The sequence below is a fragment of the Glandiceps talaboti genome, chromosome 19 (assembly GCF_964340395.1).
Source record: "Glandiceps talaboti chromosome 19, keGlaTala1.1, whole genome shotgun sequence".
NCBI classification, from domain to species: domain Eukaryota; kingdom Metazoa; phylum Hemichordata; class Enteropneusta; family Spengelidae; genus Glandiceps; species Glandiceps talaboti.
This window is the reverse complement of record NC_135567.1, coordinates 1,300,848-1,321,632: the sequence shown is the minus strand read 5'-3', so window position 1 is coordinate 1,321,632 and position 20,785 is coordinate 1,300,848. Positions and strand designations below refer to the sequence as shown.

At 38.5% G+C, this 20,785-nt stretch overlaps 1 protein-coding gene across 1 annotated transcript in view; it reads left to right on the top strand.

Moving 5' to 3' along the window:
• Positions 1-9,558, top strand: part of LOC144450356 (ceramide synthase 1-like) — a 51,014-nt gene extending 41,456 nt beyond the window's left edge. Inside the window, exons 6-7 of the mRNA XM_078140958.1 lie at positions 5,952-6,055; positions 9,337-9,558. Coding sequence (XP_077997084.1) covers positions 5,952-6,055; positions 9,337-9,412 — 180 coding nt within the window. The 3' untranslated portion in view covers positions 9,413-9,558. The remainder of the gene's footprint in view (positions 1-5,951; positions 6,056-9,336) is intronic.
• Positions 9,559-20,785: the final 11,227 nt, after the last annotated feature.

Here is a 20,785-nt window from a genome sequence, read left to right as displayed (position 1 = left end):
ATCCTATCCAAGTTACTTAGCTACCTAGGGATCCTATCCAAGTTACTTAGCTACCTAGAGATCCTATCCAAGTTACTTAGCTACCTAGGGATCCTATCCAAGTTACTTAGCTACCTAGGTATCCTATCCAAGTTACTTAGCTACCTAGGGATCCTATCCAAGTTACTTCGTTACCTAGGGATCCTATCCAAGTTACTTCATTACCTAGGTATCCTATCCAAGTTACTTAGCAACCTAGGTATCCTATCCAAGTTACTTAGCTACCTAGAGATCCTATCCAAGTTACTTAGCAACCTAGGTATCCTATCCAAGTTACTTAGCTACCTAGAGATCCTATCCAAGTTACTTAGCTACCTAGGGATCCTATCCAAGTTACTTAGCTACCTAGGGATCCTATCCAAGTTACTTAGCTACCTAGAGATCCTATCCAAGTTACTTCATTACCTAGGTATCCTATCCAAGTTACTTAGCTACCTAGGGATCCTATCCAAGTTACTTAGCTACCTAGAGATCCTATCCAAGTTACTTAGCTACCGAGGTGGTCCTATCCAAGTTTTTAGCTACCTAGGTATCCTATCCAAGTTACTTAGCTACCTAGGGATCCTATCCAAGTTACTTAGCTATCTAGAGATCCTATCCAAGTTACTTAGCTACCTAGGGATCATATCCAAGTTACTTAGCTACCTAGGGATCATATCCAAGTTACTTAGCTACCTAGAGATCCTATCCAAGTTACTTAGCTACCTAGGTATCCTATCCAAGTTACTTAGCTACCTAGGGATCCTATCCAAGTTACTTAGCTACCTAGGTATCCTATTCAAGTTACTTAGCTACCAAGGTATCCTATCCAAGTTACTTAGCTACTTAGGGATCCTATCCAAGTTACTTAGCTACCTAGGGGGTCCTATCCAAGTTACTTAGCTACCTAGGTATCCTATTCAAGTTACTTCGTTACCTAGGGATCCTATCCAAGTTACTTAGCTACCTAGGGGGTCCTATCCAAGTTACTTAGCTACCTAGGTATCCTATTCAAGTTACTTCTTTACCTAGGGATCCTATCCAAGTTACTTAGCAACCTAGGTATCCTATCCAAGTTACTTCGTTACCTAGGTATCCTATCCAAGTTACTTAGCTACCTAGGGGGTCCTATCCAAGTTACTTAGCTACCTAGGGATCCTATCCAAGTTACTTCGTTACCTAGGTATCCTATCCAAGTTATTTAGCAACCTAGGGATCCTATCCAAGTTACTTAGCTACCTAGGTATCCTATCCAAGTTACTTAGCAACCTAGGTATCCTATCCAAATTACTTAGCTACCTAGGGATCCTATCCAAGTTACTTAGCTACCTAGAGATCCTATCCAAGTTACTTAGCAACCTAGGTATCCTATCCAAGTTACTTAGCTACCTAGAGATCCTATCAAAGTTACTTCGTTACCTAGGTATCCTATCCAAGTTACTTAGCAACCTAGGTATCCTATCCAAGTTACTTAGCAACCTAGGTATCCTATCCAAGTTACTTAGCTACCTAGATATCCAATCCAAGTTACTTCGTTACCTTGAGATCCTATCCAAGTTACTTAGCTACCTAGGGATCCTATCCAAGTTACTTAGCTACCTAGGTATCCTATCCAAGTTACTTAGCTACCTAGGGATCCTATCCAAGTTACTTAGCTACCTAGAGATCCTATCCAAGTTACTTCATTACCTAGGTATCCAATCCAAGTTACTTAGCTACCTAGGTATCCTATCCAAGTTACTTAGCTACCTAGGGATCCTATCCAAGTTACTTAGCAACCTAGAGATCCTATCCAAGTTACTTAGCTACCTAGAGATCCAATCCAAGTTACTTAGCTACCTAGGGATCCTATCCAAGTTACTTGGCTACCTAGGTATCCTATCCAAGTTACTTAGCTACCTAGGTATCCTATCCAAGTTACTTAGCTACCTAGAGATCCTATCCAAGTTACTTAGCTACCTAGGGATCCTATCCAAGTTACTTCGTTACCTAGAGATCCTATCCAAGTTACTTAGCTACCTAGGGATCCTATCCAAGTTACTTAGCTACCTAGGGATCCTATCCAAGTTACTTGGCTACCTAGGTATCCTATCCAAGTTACTTAGCTACCTAGAGATCCTATCCAAGTTACTTAGCTACCTAGGGATCCTATCCAAGTTACTTAGCTACCTAGGGATCCTATCCAAGTTACTTAGCTACCTAGGTATCCTATCCAAGTTACTTCGTTACCTAGGGATCCTATCCAAGTTACTTAGCTACCTAGGTATCCTATCCAAGTTACTTAGCTACCTAGAGATCCTATCCAAGTTACTTAGCTACCTAGAGATCCTATCCAAGTTACTTAGCTACCTAGGTATCCTATCCAAGTTACTTCGTTACCTAGGGATCCTATCCAAGTTACTTAGCTACCTAGGTATCCTATCCAAGTTACTTAGCTACCTAGAGATCCTATCCAAGTTACTTAGCTACCTAGAGATCCTATCCAAGTTACTTCGTTACCTAGGTATCCTATCCAAGTTACTTCGTTACCTAGGTATCCTATCCAAGTTACTTCGTTACCTAGGGATCCTATCCAAGTTACTTAGCTACCTAGGTATCCTATCCAAGTTACTTCATTACCTAGGTATCCTATCCAAATTACTTAGCTACCTAGAGATCCTATCCAAGTTACTTAGCTACCTAGGTATCCAATCCAAGTTACTTAGCTACCTAGGTATCCAATCCAAGTTACTTAGCTACCTAGGTATCCTATCCAAGTTACTTCATTACCTAGGTATCCTATCCAAATTACTTAGCTACCTAGAGATCCTATCCAAGTTACTTAGCTACCTAGGTATCCAATCCAAGTTACTTAGCTACCTAGGTATCCTATCCAAGTTACTTAGCTACCTAGGTATCCAATCCAAGTTACTTAGCTACCTAGGTATCCTATCCAAGTTACTTAGCTACCTAGGTATCCTATCCAAGTTACTTAGCAACCTAGGTATCCTATCCAAGTTACTTAGCAACCTAGGTATCCTATCCAAGTTACTTAGCTACCTAGAGATCCTATCCAAGTTACTTAGCTACCTAGAGATCCTATCCAAGTTACTTAGCAACCTAGGTATCCTATCCAAGTTACTTCGTTACCTAGGTATCCTATCCAAGTTACTTCGTTACCTAGGGATCCTATCCAAGTTACTTAGCTACCTAGGGGATCCTATCCAAGTTACTTCGTTACCTAGGTATCCTATCCAAGTTACTTAGCTACCTAGGTATCCTATCCAAGTTACTTAGCTACCTAGGGATCCAATCCAAGTTACTTAGCTACCTAGAGATCCTATCCAAGTTACTTAGTTACCTAGGTATCCTATCCAAGTTACTTAGCTACCTAGAGATCCTATCCAAGTTACTTAGCTACCTAGGTATCCTATCCAAGTTACTTAGCAACCTAGGTATCCTATCCAAGTTACTTAGCTACCTAGAGATCCTATCCAAGTTACTTAGCTACCTAGAGATCCTATCAAAGTTACTTAGCTACCTAGAGATCCTATCCAAGTTACTTAGCTACCTAGGTATCCTATCCAAGTTACTTACCTACCTAGAGATCCTATCAAAGTTACTTAGCTACCTAGAGATCCTATCCAAGTTACTTAGCTACCTAGGTATCCTATCCAAGTTACTTAGCTACCTAGAGATCCTATCAAAGTTACTTAGCTACCTAGGGATCCTATCCAAGTTACTTAGCTACCTAGAGATCCTATCCAAGTTACTTAGCTACCTAGAGATCCAATCCAAGTTACTTCGTTACCTAGGTATCCTATCCAAGTTACTTCGTTACCTAGGTATCCTATCCAAGTTACTTCGTTACCTAGATATCCTATCCAAGTTACTTAGCTACCTAGGTATCCTATCCAAGTTACTTCGTTACCTAGGTATCCTATCCAAGTTACTTAGCTACCTAGAGATCCTATCCAAGTTACTTAGCTACCTAGGGATCCTATCCAAGTTACTTAGCTACCTAGGTATCCTATCCAAGTTACTTAGCTACCTAGGTATCCTATCCAAGTTACTTAGCTATCTAGAGATCCTATCCAAGTTACTTAGTTACCTAGGGATCCTATCCAAGTTACTTAGCTACCTAGAGATCCAATCCAAGTTACTTAGTTACCTAGGTATCCTATCCAAGTTACTTAGCAACCTAGGTATCCTATCCAAGTTACTTAGCTACCTAGAGATCCAATCCAAGTTACTTCGTTACCTAGATATCCTATCCAAGTTACTTAGCTACCTAGGGATCCTATCCAAGTTACTTAGCTACCTAGGTATCCTATCCAAGTTACTTAGCTACCTAGGGATCCTATCCAAGTTACTTAGCTACCTAGAGATCCTATCCAAGTTACTTCATTACCTAGGTATCCAATCCAAGTTACTTAGCTACCTAGGTATCCTATCCAAGTTACTTAGCTACCTAGGGATCCTATCCAAGTTACTTAGCAACCTAGAGATCCTATCCAAGTTACTTAGCTACCTAGAGATCCAATCCAAGTTACTTAGCTACCTAGGGATCCTATCCAAGTTACTTGGCTACCTAGGTATCCTATCCAAGTTACTTAGCTACCTAGGTATCCTATCCAAGTTACTTAGCTACCTAGAGATCCTATCCAAGTTACTTAGCTACCTAGGGATCCTATCCAAGTTACTTAGCTACCTAGGGATCCTATCCAAGTTACTTCGTTACCTAGAGATCCTATCCAAGTTACTTAGCTACCTAGGGATCCTATCCAAGTTACTTGGCTACCTAGGTATCCTATCCAAGTTACTTAGCGACCTAGGTATCCTATCCAAGTTACTTAGCTACCTAGAGATCCTATCCAAGTTACTTAGCTACCTAGGGATCCTATCCAAGTTACTTAGCGACCTAGGTATCCTATCCAAGTTACTTCGTTACCTAGAGATCCTATCCAAGTTACTTAGCTACCTAGGGATCCTATCCAAGTTACTTGGCTACCTAGGTATCCTATCCAAGTTACTTAGCTACCTAGGTATCCTATCCAAGTTACTTAGCTACCTAGAGATCCTATCCAAGTTACTTAGCTACCTAGGGATCCTATCCAAGTTACTTAGCGACCTAGGTATCCTATCCAAGTTACTTCGTTACCTAGAGATCCTATCCAAGTTACTTAGCTACCTAGGGATCATATCCAAGTTACTTCATTACCTAGGTATCCTATCCAAATTACTTAGTTACCTAGGTATCCTATCCAAGTTACTTCATTACCTAGGTATCCTATCCAAGTGACTTAGCTACCTAGAGATCCTATCAAAGTTACTTAGCTACCTAGGGATCCTATCCAAGTTACTTAGCTACCTAGAGATCCAATCCAAGTTACTTCATTACCTTGAGATCCTATCCAAGTTACTTAGCTACCTAGGTATCCTATCCAAGTTACTTAGCTACCTAGGTATCCTATCCAAGTTACTTAGCTACCTAGGTATCCTATCCAAGTTACTTCATTACCTAGAGATCCTATCCAAGTTACTTAGCTACCTAGGGATCCTATCCAAGTTACTTAGCTACCTAGAGATCCTATCAAAGTTACTTAGCTACCTAGAGATCCTATCCAAGTTACTTAGCTACCTAGGTATCCTATCCAAGTTACTTAGCTACCTAGAGATCCTATCAAAGTTACTTAGCTACCTAGGGATCCTATCCAAGTTACTTAGCTACCTAGGGGATCCTGTCAATATGAAATAAAATAAGTCAATTATTAGGATGGAGTGAGGTGCAGGGCATCATATTCTCACTATAGTCAAGTAGTGATTGTTGTCCTAACAATGTGTCTAAAGCTACTTAACATCACTCCAAGTGGCCATGGTAGAAAACTTTCTGTCTCTCTAATGACTGGAATGCTGATATAGAATAATGAATTTATTGTTTTGTTTATTTCCAGTTTATTGTTCAGTTATTGATAAAACTTGCATTAGGCCAAGCATCGGAAGTAACTGACACCCGGGAAATTGAAGAGGATGAAATGCAGCGGCAGTTAAACAAAAGGTAAAGTTTAAGACTGATTGGTCAATATTTGAGTAACTGGTTGATTGACACCTAATGCTTGCTTCTGATTAGTCAGTATGTGAGTACAGAACACAGTAGTGGGTTTGACTATAATAGCCACAGGGAGATACAGGACACAGTAGTGGGTTAGACTAAAATAGCCACAGAGAGATACAGAACACAGTAGTGGGTTAGACTAAAATAGCCACAGAGAGATACAGAACACAGTAGTGGGTTAGACTAAAATAGCCACAGGGAGGTACAGGACACAGTAGTGGGTTAGACTATAATAGCCACAGGGAGATACAGGACACAGTAGTGGGTTAGACTAAAATAGCCACAGGGAGGTACATGACACAGTAGTGGGTTTGACTATAATAGCCACAGGGAGATACAGGACACAGTAGTGGGTTAGACTAAAATAGCCACAGGGAGATACAGGACACAGTAGTGGGTTTGACTATAATAGCCACAGGGAGATACATGACACAGTAGTGGGTTAGACTAAAATAGCCACAGAGAGATACAGAACACAGTAGTGGGTTAGACTAAAATAGCCACAGAGAGATACAGGACACAGTAGTGGGTTAGACTAAAATAGCCACAGAGAGATACAGAACACAGTAGTGGGTTAGACTAAAATAGCCACAGAGAGATACAGAACACAGTAGTGGGTTAGACTAAAATAGCCACAGAGAGATACAGGACACAGTAGTGGGTTAGACTAAAATAGCCACAGAGAGATACAGAACACAGTAGTGGGTTAGACTAAAATAGCCACAGAGAGATACAGGACACAGTAGTGGGTTAGACTAAAATAGCCACAGAGAGATACAGAACACAGTAGTGGGTTAGACTAAAATAGCCACAGAGAGATACAGGACACAGTAGTGGGTTAGACTAAAATAGCCACAGGGAGGTACAGAACACAGTAGTGGGTTAGACTAAAATAGCCACAGAGAGATACATGACACAGTAGTGGGTTAGACTAAAATAGCCACAGGGAGGTACAGGACACAGTAGTGGGTTAGACTAAAATAGCCACAGGGAGGTACAGGACACAGTAGTGGGTTAGACTAAAATAGCCACAGGGAGATACAGGACACAGTAGTGGGTTAGACTAAAATAGCCACAGGGAGGTACAGGACACAGTAGTGTGTTAGACTAAAATAGCCACAGGGAGGTACTGGACACAGTAGTGGGTTAGACTAAAATAGCCACAGGGAGGTACAGGACACAGTAGTGGGTTAGACTAAAATAGCCACAGGGAGGTACAGGACACAGAAGTGGGTTAGACTAAAATAGCCACAGGGAGGTACATGACACAGTAGTGGGTTAGACTAAAATAGCCACAGGGAGGTACAGGACACAGTAGTGGGTTAGACTAAAATAGCCACCGGGAGGTACAGGACACAGAAGTGGGTTAGACTAAAATAGCCACAGGGAGGTACATGACACAGTAGTGGGTTAGACTAAAATAGCCACAGGGAGGTACATGACACAGAAGTGGGTTAGACTAAAATAGCCACAGGGAGGTACATGACACAGTAGTGGGTTAGACTAAAATAGCCACAGGGAGGTACATGACACAGTAGTGGGTTAGACTAAAATAGCCACAGGGAGGTACATGACACAGTAGTGGGTTAGACTAAAATAGCCACTGGGAGGTACATGACACAGTAGTGGGTTAGACTAAAATAGCCACAGGGAGGTACATGACACAGTAGTGGGTTAGACTAAAATAGCTACTGGGAGGTACATGACACAGTAGTGGGTTAGACTAAAATAGCCACAGGGAGGTACAGGACACAGTAGTGTGTTAGACTAAAATAGCCACAGGGAGGTACTGGACACAGTAGTGGGTTAGACTAAAATAGCCACAGGGAGGTACAGGACACAGTAGTGGGTTAGACTAAAATAGCCACAGGGAGGTACAGGACACAGAAGTGGGTTAGACTAAAATAGCCACAGGGAGGTACATGACACAGTAGTGGGTTAGACTAAAATAGCCACAGGGAGGTACAGGACACAGTAGTGGGTTAGACTAAAATAGCCACCGGGAGGTACAGGACACAGAAGTGGGTTAGACTAAAATAGCCACAGGGAGGTACATGACACAGTAGTGGGTTAGACTAAAATAGCCACAGGGAGGTACATGACACAGAAGTGGGTTAGACTAAAATAGCCACAGGGAGGTACATGACACAGTAGTGGGTTAGACTAAAATAGCCACAGGGAGGTACATGACACAGTAGTGGGTTAGACTAAAATAGCCACAGGGAGGTACATGACACAGTAGTGGGTTAGACTAAAATAGCCACTGGGAGGTACATGACACAGTAGTGGGTTAGACTAAAATAGCCACAGGGAGGTACATGACACAGTAGTGGGTTAGACTAAAATAGCTACTGGGAGGTACATGACACAGTAGTGGGTTAGACTAAAATAGCCACAGGGAGGTACATGACACAGTAGCGGGTTAGACTAAAATAGCCACAGGGAGGTACATGACACAGTAGTGTGGGTTAGACTAAAATAGCCACAGGGAGGTACATGACACAGTAGTGGGTTAGACTAAAATAGCCACAGGGAGGTACAGGACACAGTAGTGGGTTAGACTAAAATAGCCACAGAGAGATACAGAACACAGTAGTGGGTTAGACTAAAATAGCCACAGGGAGGTACAGGACACAGTAGTGGGTTAGACTAAAATAGCCACAGGGAGGTACATGACACAGTAGTGCCTCAGTCAACCCAGCTGTATAACTGGGGACCTGGTAGGATGTAGGTTGCAATGTGAAGGCTTTAATCCTATGCGCTTAAATGGCTGCAATGGATTGTATGCTCCCCGGGGAGTTGAGGAAGACTAAAGGGCCGTTGTGCTGTTCTGATCCGAGCCAGGGGTAATAATTGTAAAGTGCTTTGAGCACGGTGTGGGAAAGCGCTATATAAGAACCCAACATTATTATTATTAAGTGAATGTTTTAATAGTGTACATGAAGTGAATGTTTTAATAGTGTACATGAAGTGAATGTTTTAATAGTATACATGAAGTGAATGTTTTAATAGTATACATGAAGTGAATGTTTTAATAGTATACATGAAGTGAATGTTTTAATAGTTTACATGAAGTGAATGTTTTAATAGTATACATGAAGTGAATGTTTTAATAGTATACATGAAGTGAATGTTTTAATAGTATACATGAAGTGAATGTTTTAATAGTATACATGAAGTGAATGTTTTAATAGTATACATGTTTTCTGTCAATTTTCACACAGTGGTATGAAGGCTGATGGCGTATCAAATGGAGTGGAGAACAATGCAAACCAAGTTTCTAATAAGAAAGAAGACTAGACAGCTTTCAAGAAAGTTACTGTAACAGAGACACAAATAAAGTGCTGGTTGTTTTATTTTTATATAATTTAACTTTGTGATGCAGACCAAATCAATTCTCACCAGAAACTAGGAATAAATTGTGTCTACACAATATGATGATGTCATTGCATTATGACTACACAATATGATGATGTCATTGCATTATGACTACACAATATGATGATGTCATTGCATTATGACTACACAATATGATGATGTCATTGCATTATGGCTACACAATATGATGATGTCATTGCATTATGACTACACAATATGATGATGTCATTGCATTATGACTACACAATATGATGATGTCATTGCATTATGACTACACAATATGATGATGTCATTGCATTATGACTACACAATATGATGATGTCATTGCATTATGACTACACAATATGATGATGTCATTGCATTATGACTACACAATATGATGATGTCATTGCATTATTACTACACAATATGATGATGTCATTGCATTATTACTACACAATATGATGATGTCATTGCATTATTACTACACAATATGATGATGTCATTGCATTATGGCTACACAATATGATGATGTCATTGCATTATGGCTACACAATATGATGATGTCATTGCATTATTACTACACAATATGATGATGTCATTGCATTATGGCTACACAATATGATGATGTCATTGCATTATGGCTACACAATATGATGATGTCATTGCATTATGACTACACAATATGAAGATGTCATTGCATTATGGCTACACAATATGATGATGTCATTGCATTATGTTAGCAAGGGAATATTACTTTACAATGTAGATATCTCTATTACTAAGCTGGGTATTTATTGCAAGTTAGCAATGAAATAATACATAATGATACCCCCATGAGATATTTTCTGTATTGACCATCCTGTCTAGATGTTGATAAACTAAAAATAAATTACTAGTTATTACAAATCCTTTATACAAATTCTTTATAACCCATCATGTCTGATAAATTACAATTATTCACCCTTGTATGTCATTCAATATAACCCTGGCATGGGACAACATGTTGCATATTTTACTGAGTATCTACCTTTTGCTGTTCTAAATTACCCATCATGCCTTGGTATTGATAATATCTACATGTAGGATAAACCAGGGTGTTATACTCTGTATACCCCTTTAACTTGGGTCCTCATAACTATGTGTGGGTCATAATGCAGATATACCCCTGCTTCCACATTCACTATATTCTTGTTGTATACCCCTGTTTACCAAGGTAATTATACGCGATATACCCCGGGGCCTGTTATGTACCCATTTACAAGATATGTCCTCTGCAACCCAATAGAATTGTTTGATTGTCAGTATAAAACTTTACCCAGAATACCTAGTAGTTGACTACCCAGAATACCCAGTAGTTGACTACCCAGAATACCCAGTAGTTGACTACCCAGAATACCCAGTAGTTGACTACCCAGAATACCCAGTAGTTGACTACCCAGAATACCTAGTAGTTGACTACCCAGAATACCTAGTAGTTGACTACCCAGAATACCCAGTAGTTGACTACCCAGAATACCCAGTAGTTGACTACCCAGAATACCTAGTAGTTGACTAGCCAGAATACCTAGTAGTTGACTAGCCAGAATACCTAGTAGTTGACTACCCAGAATACCTAGTAGTTGACTACCCAGAATACCCAGTAGTTGACTACCCAGAATACCTAGTAGTTGACTACCCAGAATACCTAGTAGTTGACTACCCAGAATACCTAGTAGTTGACTACCCAGAATACCTAGTAGTTGACTACCCAGAATACCCAGTAGTTGACTACCCAGAATACCTAGTAGTTGACTACCCAGAATACCTAGTAGTTGACTACCCAGAATACCTAGTAGTTGACTACCCAGAATACCTAGTAGTTGACTACCCAGAATACCCAGTAGTTGACTACCCAGAATACCTAGTAGTTGACTACCCAGAATACCTAGTAGTTGACTACCCAGAATACCTAGTAGTTGACTACCCAGAATACCTAGTAGTTGACTACCCAGAATACCCAGTAGTTGACTACCCAGAATACCTAGTAGTTGACTACCCAGAATACCCAGTAGTTGACTACCCAGAATACCCAGTAGTTGACTACCCAGAATACCTAGTAGTTGACTAGCCAGAATACCCAGTAGTTGACTACCCAGAATACCCAGTAGTTGACTACCCAGAATACCCAGTAGTTGACTACCCAGAATACCTAGTAGTTGACTACCCAGAATACCCAGTAGTTGACTAGCCAGAATACCCAGTAGTTGACTACCCAGAATACCCAGTAGTTGACTACCCAGAATACCTAGTAGTTGACTACCCAGAATACCCAGTAGTTGACTACCCAGAATACCCAGTAGTTGACTACCCAGAATACCTAGTAGTTGACTAGCCAGAATACCCAGTAGTTGACTACCCAGAATACCCAGTAGTTGACTACCCAGAATACCTAGTAGTTGACTACCCAGAATACCCAGTAGTTGACTACCCAGAATACCCAGTAGTTGACTACCCAGAATACCTAGTAGTTGACTACCCAGAATACCCAGTAGTTGACTACCCAGAATACCCAGTAGTTGACTACCCAGAATACCTAGTAGTTGACTAGCCAGAATACCCAGTAGTTGACTACCCAGAATACCCAGTAGTTGACTACCCAGAATACCTAGTAGTTGACTACCCAGAATACCCAGTAGTTGACTACCCAGAATACCCAGTAGTTGACTACCCAGAATACCCAGTAGTTGACTACCCAGAATACCCAGTAGTTGACTACCCAGAATACCCAGTAGTTGACTAGCCATTATATGTTGAAATAAATTGATTTGCTATGCAATGAATTTTTTTTTCCAAATTTCAAATCAGAAAAAAAGAAACGTAGTGATTTGTTAGCTGAAGGGATTTCCTGTTATTTTGTTACCTTTGAACTTTGAACTTTGAACCCGCTATCATATACTTATAGTTGTACCTGTGATTGTGAACAATGAATTGAAGGCAGATGCAACTAGAATGCACTTATCAACCCTCATCCCCTCACCCTCCCCTCAACCCCTCATTCTCATTGTTCACCACATATGTTAAATTTCAATTTTGATGGTGATGTGAACAGACTTGACTTTTCAGACAAAACTGTAGTTTGGATTTTAGAAAAATACACATTTATGTTGAGCTAGGGAGTTAGGATTGGACCTCCTATCACAATAAAGATTTGCTTTACAGACCTGTGTGTAGACTATAAATCACAGATATTGTTGCATCAAATATTCATAAGTTGAGATTAGAATCTGATTAAGAATAAGTTTTTATCCAATACTTGTTATCATTGGAATCAGTCAGAATCAGATTTGTTTAATTATGTGATACGCGAATCAGAAAGACGTTCAATTCAATATCCAATACTATATTAGACTTTTGATTGGAATCAGAATCTCTTTATTCATTGGATAACTTTATGACCTAAATCAGAATCCATCCCATTTGGTGTGCATGTTGTCTTCAATACTGACATCAATTTTAAAATAGCTAGCAACCATTTGAAAACAGATAATATAGAAATGAAATCCAGAAATGAAATTAATATATAGAATATTATATGTAATCATAAATAAGATTCCTCCAATGAGTACCTCATATATCATATATGCAAAGTGCATTATGCAGATTTTTTAATGAGGGTATCTGATTGGCTGTTGATGCAGACGTGGTTATGAATTAAAGCCAATCATCAGTCAATTTATCAAAAGTAACCATGAGTAAAGTTGATGAAGAACTTTCTGTCTGGAAGGATTGTCTCAGACTTTATTTGCATGAAATCTGAAAGTGATGTATTGTTGAATTTATCATTTTCATCTAGAACACAATATGAGGCTAATTAGTAGTCATCTATTTCAATGTCATTCATGGATTTTGAACATTAATGACGTTAGGATTTATGTTATTTCTTGGCCTTGCATTGTGCATTGTACCATTGTCAGGCCTTGCATTGTGCATTGCACCATTGCCAGGCCTTTGCACTGTGCATTGTACCATTGTGAGGCCTTGCATTGTGCATTGTACCATTGCCAGGCCTTGCATTGTGTATTGTATCAATGTCAGGCCTTGCATTGTGTATTGTACCAACCATTGCCAGGCCTTGTATTGTGCATTGTATCAATGTCAGGCCATCCATTGTACTAACCATTGTCAGGCCTTGTATTGTGCATTGTATCAATGTCAGGCCTTGCATTGTGCATTATACCAACCAATGTCAGGCCTTGCATTGTATCAATGTCAGGCCATCCATTGTACTAACCATTGTCAGGCCTTGTATTGTGCATTGTATCAATGTCAGGCCTTGCATTGTGCATTATACCAACCAATGTCAGGCCTTGCATTGTAACAATGTCAGGCCTTGCATTGTGAATTGTACCAACCAATAATCAGGCCTTGCATTGTAGTAACCATTGTGCATTAAGGAAGTGAAGATAGCATGGTTTGTAATTATTATACTTTGATGTGTAGTTTCACTCAGGTACATGATAATTCAAAACACTTCTCTGGTGAACTCGCCATGAATACTTACTGAGGTCAAAGGTTAGCAATGGAACAAAGAACTAGATAAGACTGTCTCACTTGTCCTTAGCATTTTTTCTTTGAAAGACCACTACTATTGAAATCATTCATACTGAGATACTAATGACCAAAAAATGGTATAAAACTTGCTTCTTCTTTTTTTGGTTTATTGAAACTATTTAATGTACAATGTTTTATTCAGTGTGATACTCTTCAGTGTGAATAGTGCTATCTAGTGTCTGTATTAATATATGCAATGTTTTGAAGACTGCCCTCTTGTGTTGTCTGCGTGGCAATGTTTTGGATCTGTCTTTGTGAAGACTGTCCTTGTGTTGTCTGCGTGGCAATGTTTTGGATCTGTCTGTGTGAAGACTGCCCTCTTGTGTTGTGTGCGTAACAATGTTTTGGATCTGTCTTTGTGAAGACTGCCCTCTTGTGTTGTCTGCGTGGCAATGTCAATGGACAATTGGTCTCTTGAGTCACACCACCATTGGACTGCATCTTGTAACTGTTGAAAATAGATCACTTGTCAGGGATGACAAATTATTATGTAAATATAGGTCAAAGTTCATTTGTGTTGACAGAGTGTGAGCCTTTACCACAATTTTGATTTATTTGTCAAATGAACTGATTGGTTCAAGATAAGCATCAGTTTAACTGATTGGTGCAAAATGTGTCAGTCCCATTGATTGGTGCAGAATGTGTCAGTCTCGTTGATTGGTGCAGAATGTGTCAGCCCAATTGATTGGTGCACGATATGTCAGTCTCGTTGAGTGGTGCAGAATGTGTCAGTCCCATTTATTGGTGCAGAATGTGTCAGTCCCATTGATTGGTGCAAGATGGTGATTTAGAAAGGCATGAAATAAATAACAGTTTCCATGGATACAGAAGTGATGGCTGTAAACTAAAAATGATGAAATGAAAGTGTCACAGTAGTTGCTAGTAGTTATAAATTTTATCATAAAACACTAATAAATTTATTTGTTAGGTCACAAAAAACTCAAATTGTTTTCGAAAAAATATGACTTTTTGTACAATGACATAGATGATGACCACCCGTCAGTTGAATTACAACAATGTAAAAATAATACACTTTTGATCATTTTCAGGTTTTCAGATTGTAGTTTTACTGTTTTACATATTTGTGTATTTGCAAACTTACTTAATATATTCTGAATTAAAGGTCAAAGTCATGGATCATTTGCATGTTTTTGTATTTTAAATAAGGTAATATATATGTAAATATTAGATTGTAATGGAAATTACAAAAGGTCAAAGGTCACAGATGTAGTAAACTTAGATCATGTCCATTGTAATTGATGAATTTTGTGATTAGTAGAGACATGGTAATTGGGTGTTAGTACTGTGTACTTTTCAAGTCATATGGTGAAGTACTTTGTAAGGTTCATTCTGATTGGTTAGAAAGCGAAGGAAACAAGTACATTTGTTTGCTTTATTGTTAATGAGTGATAACGTATATATGTAGGTTTTCCATTTAGCTTCACATCACCCTATCCAATCAGTGGTGACCTTGTAATAGCTTCACATCACCCTATCCAATCAGTGGTGACCTTGTAATAGCTTCACATCACCCTATCCAATCAGTGGTGACCTTGTAATAGCTTCACATCACCCTATCCAATCAGTGGTGACCTTGTAATAGCTCACATCACCCTATCCAATCAGTGGTGACCTTGTAATAGCTTCACATCACCCTATCCAATCAGTGGTGACCTTGTAATAGCTTCACATCACCCTATCCAATCAGTGGTGACCTTGTAATAGCTCACATCACCCTATCCAATCAGTGGTGACCTTGTAATAGCTTCACATCACCCTATCCAATCAGTGGTGACCTTGTAATAGCTTCACATCACTTAGTAAAAAAAGGTTTGATGCTTAGAATGAAGATTTGAGAGCTACTCTGTGTGGTATTACTATATTAATTGTTACATTGTATCAAACCAGTCATATTTTGTCTCTATGTATTATACACAAGGTATATAAAAGCTAAACTAGTTACAATTGGAAAGTTTTTTTCAAATCTTTTGTTTAATATAATGAGTTGCTTATAATATGATATACCTTGAACATTATAAAATCACTGTTGGAGCTCTACACAGAGTATGGCACAATAAAGTCAACCACATTGATTTTTAGCACAACTGAACAGAAGGTTCAGTAGTGCTATAGGCATGGCAAAATGTCTGTCTGTCTGTCTGTCTGTGTGTGTGTGTGTGTGTGTGTGTGTGTGTGTGTGTCTGTGTGTGTGTGTAAACTGCTGGATTGATTGCCATGATATTTGGTGGTCATGTTACTTCTGGTGTCTAGTTGGGAAATTGTTCAAATGAAAATGATTGCATCAGAGATATGGGTTTTGGGTCAAAAAATGTGATTTTTGGTCAAAAAAACTGAAACTCCAAAACCACTGGGCAGATTGGTATGAAATTTGATGGGAACATTCTTAGATGTGAGTAAATTAAGATTTGTTCATGACATGATGATTCCTTTAGTAGTATGCAAATTATGGCTAAAAATGTGTCTTTTTGGTCAAGAACCTATAATTCCAAAACTACCGAGGAGATTGGGCTGAAATTTAACAGGGATGCATCTGTGGGTGTAAAGATGTGAATTTTGGTCAAAAATTTATCTCAAAAAGCACGTGGTCAATGAGACTGAAACTTGGTGAGATGTTTCTAGAATTGTTATTTTGCAGAATTTCTTCAAAAAGATTTTGACACAATTGTCCCTAGCAACCATGACCACTCCCTTAGCAACATCTGAATGGCAGTATATTTTGGTCAAATAACAACCATCTGGTAGGCAAGTGAGTAAACATTCAAAAAAAGTATGCAAATATCCCTAGGAACCATGACCAGGTCCATAGCAACAGTCAAATGGTCATATATTTCACAAAGATAACAACAGGGATTAATAGATAATTGAATAAACATTCAAAAAAAGTATGTAAATTTGCCCAGCAACAAGACCACGCCCATAGCAATAAGCAAATAATCTCATATATTGCAAAGATAACAGGAATTGAAAGACAAATGAATAAACATTCAATAAATGTATGCAAATGTGCCTAGCAACAAGACCACACCCATAGTAACAGCCAAATGATAATGTACATTGCAAAGATAATATTAGGAATTCATACACGTCAAGTGAACAAAAACATTCAAAGATGTATGCAAATATATCTAGCAACATGACCACACCCATAGCAACAAGCAAATGATCGCGTATGTCACAAAGATAGCAACATGGTTGGATAGGCAACTGGATAGTCATTCAGCAAATGAACACCTATTGTTAGCATGGACTAGCATATGGATAAACATTTTTATAAACAGTACACTTGTGCTACAACGCCATTGGCAGTATTTTTAAAAACTGTATAGTTGTGCTACAACGCCATTGGCACTATTTTTATGTCTGCACCCAATAATCAGCATTGTCAATGAATCCTGATTTCAGCCTGTAACCATACTATATTTGGATAATATCAAACATTTATTAACATGTACAATGTCTAATTATTGCTATTATAACAATTTTCAGTGACTGTCTAATAGAGGAATAATACTCCAGTTAAACTAGTCTAACTTATGAAACCTAAAATCTTGTAATAATAATTAAATAGATTGATTACTTTATATGATTGCTCTCCTGATGAGTAATATTGTATGAAATCCCCTACTCTGTAATGGAATGTTCCAGAGCATGAGAACGGCTATGTTTAACATTATTATGAAAAATATTTCAAAAAGTGTTTGTGGGATAATAATGATATGATTTGATTTGATTTGATGTGTATGATAAAGATTACAAATACTCTGATGTCATAACTGTCAACAACCAATCACAATTCTCAATTACTCTGATGTTATAACTGAACAACCAATCACAATTCTCAATTACTCTGATGTCATAACTGTCAACAACCAATCACAATTCTCAATTACTCTGATGTCATAACTGTCAACAACCAATCACAATTCTCAATTACTCTGATGTCATAACTGTCAACAACCAATCACAATTCTCAATTACTCTGATGTCATAACTGTCAACAACCAATCACAATTCTCAATTACTCTGATGTCATAACTGTCAACAACCAATCACAATTCTCAATTACTCTGATGTTATAACTGAACAACCAATCACAATTCTCAATTACTCTGATGTCATAACTGTCAACAACCAATCACAATTCTCAATTACTCTGATGTTATAACTGAACAACCAATCACAATTCTCAATTACTCTGATGTTATAACTGTGAACAACCAATCACAATTATCAATTACTCTGATGTCATAACTGTGAACAACCAATCACAATTCTCAATTACTCTGATGTCATAACTGTGAACAACCAATCACAATTCTCAATTACTCTGATGTCATAACTGAACAACCAATCACAATTCTCAATTACTCTGATGTCAACAACCAATCACAATTATGACTGCTGTTAATACAATATGATAAATCTCCAAAAGTTTAAGTAGTTGAAAGCTTTAAATAATTGTTATGTATTAGCAAAGACCCTCCACATGGGTGGGTAGGGTCTATGGTATTAGTAAGTACCAGTCTGGTTATCCATCCTTTTAGTCATGGTTTTCTATTACTTTCAAATTTTTTCTTGTTGCATACATAAATTGTGTGATAGTGATTGATCTTTTTCAAGCATTAAATCAGGTTTGTGATTGGTCCTTTTCAGCTGACTATGATTGAAATCAGGTTTGTGATTGGTCCTTTTCAGCTGATTATGATTGAAATCAGGTTTGTGATTGGTCCTTTTCAGCTGACTATGATTGAAATCAGGTTTGTGATTGGTCCTTTTCAGCTGATTATGATTGAAATCAGGTTTGTGATTGGTCCTTTTCAGCTGATTGTGATTGAAATCAGGTTTGTGATTGGTCCTTTTCAGCTGATTGTGATTGAAATCAGGTTTGTGATTGGTCCTTTTCAGCTGATTATGACTAATCAAGTCCTGATCAAGCCAATCAGTGTTATTGTTGTTAATTTGTGTCATGAGATGTTCACAATTTAAGATGTTTTGCTAAAAATGTGTTTTGTATTATTCATATTTTGTGTTCAGAACAAGCCAGGGTCATTCCATTGTGATTTAAGTATATGCTGAGTCATTCCATTAGATTTGAGGGGTGCAAATATTGTATATAAATGTATCGGTTTATTATTGTCTGTAATAGAATCTTTCTGATCTGAATTTCTTGTGATATTCCACATCTACTCTCTGATGAGATATTTGATATAGATATTTCCATGGTAATGTGTGTGAGGAGTGGGAGATGTTTCCATGGCAACATATGGAGTTTCCGTGGTAACCTGTGTGATGTCTAGAGATTTTTATCTCTTCATAATTCACCATGGTCTCATGAAGGGTGATTTTAAGCTTGATAGTGTTGCAATTAATGACAAGGGCGCCCTCGTTTGTCCCTGTCTATTCTACTCTCACAGACTACTACTTGTGTTCGAGTATCACAAAGAATGATGGTGTGAAGGGCGCCCTCTAGTGTCACACAATTGTTATGGTAGGGAACAGGACACCTTGGATCAAAACATTGCTCAGTCAATGACAATAGACAAGGTACTGTGCCCATAATAGATCCATAGTTGTCAATGACAATAGACAAGGTACTGTGCCCATAACAGATCCTTAGAGTTGTCAATGACAATAGACAAGGTACTGTGCCCATAACAGATCCTTAGAGATGTCAATGACAATAGACAAGGTACTGTGCCCATAACAGATCCTTAGAGTTGTCAATGACAATAGACAAGGTATTGTGCCCATAACAGATCCATAGAGTTGTCAATGACAATAGACAAGGTACTGTGCCCATAATAGATCCATAGTTGTCAATGACAATAGACAAGGTACTGTGCCCATAACAGATCCTTAGAGTTGTCAATGACAATAGACAAGGTACTGTGCCCATAACAGATCCTTAGAGATGTCAATGACAATAGACAAGGTACTGTGCCCATAACAGATCCTTAGAGTTGTCAATGACAATAGACAAGGTATTGTGCCCATAACAGATCCATAGAGTTGTCAATGACAATAGACAAGGTACTGTGCCCATAACAGATCCATAGAGATGTCAATGACAATAGACAAGGTATTGTGCCCATAACAGATCCTTAGAGTTGTCAATGACAATAGACAAGGTACTGTGCCTATAATAGATCCATAGTTGTCAATGACAATAGACAAGGTACTGTGCCCATAACAGATCCTTAGAGATGTCAATGACAATAGACAAGGTACTGTGCCTATAACAGATCCTTAGAGTTGTCAATGACAATAGACAAGGTACTGTGCCCATAACAGATCCATAGTTGTCAATGACAATAGACAAGGTACTGTGCCCATAATAGATCCATAGTTGTCAATGACAATAGACAAGGTACTGTGCCCATAACAGATCCTTAGAGATGTAAATGACAATAGACAAGGTACTGTGCCCATAACAGATCCATAGTTGTCAATGACAATAGACAAGGTACTGTGCCCATAACAGATCCATAGTTGTCAATGACAATAGACAAGGTACTGTGCCCATAACAGATCCTTAGAGTTGTCAATGACAATAGACAAGGTACTGTGCCCATAACAGATCCTTAGAGTTGTCAATGACAATAGACAAGGTACTGTGCCCATAACAGATCCTTAGAGTTGTCAATGACAATAGACAAGATACTGTGCCTATAACAGATCCTTAGAGATGTCAATGACAATAGA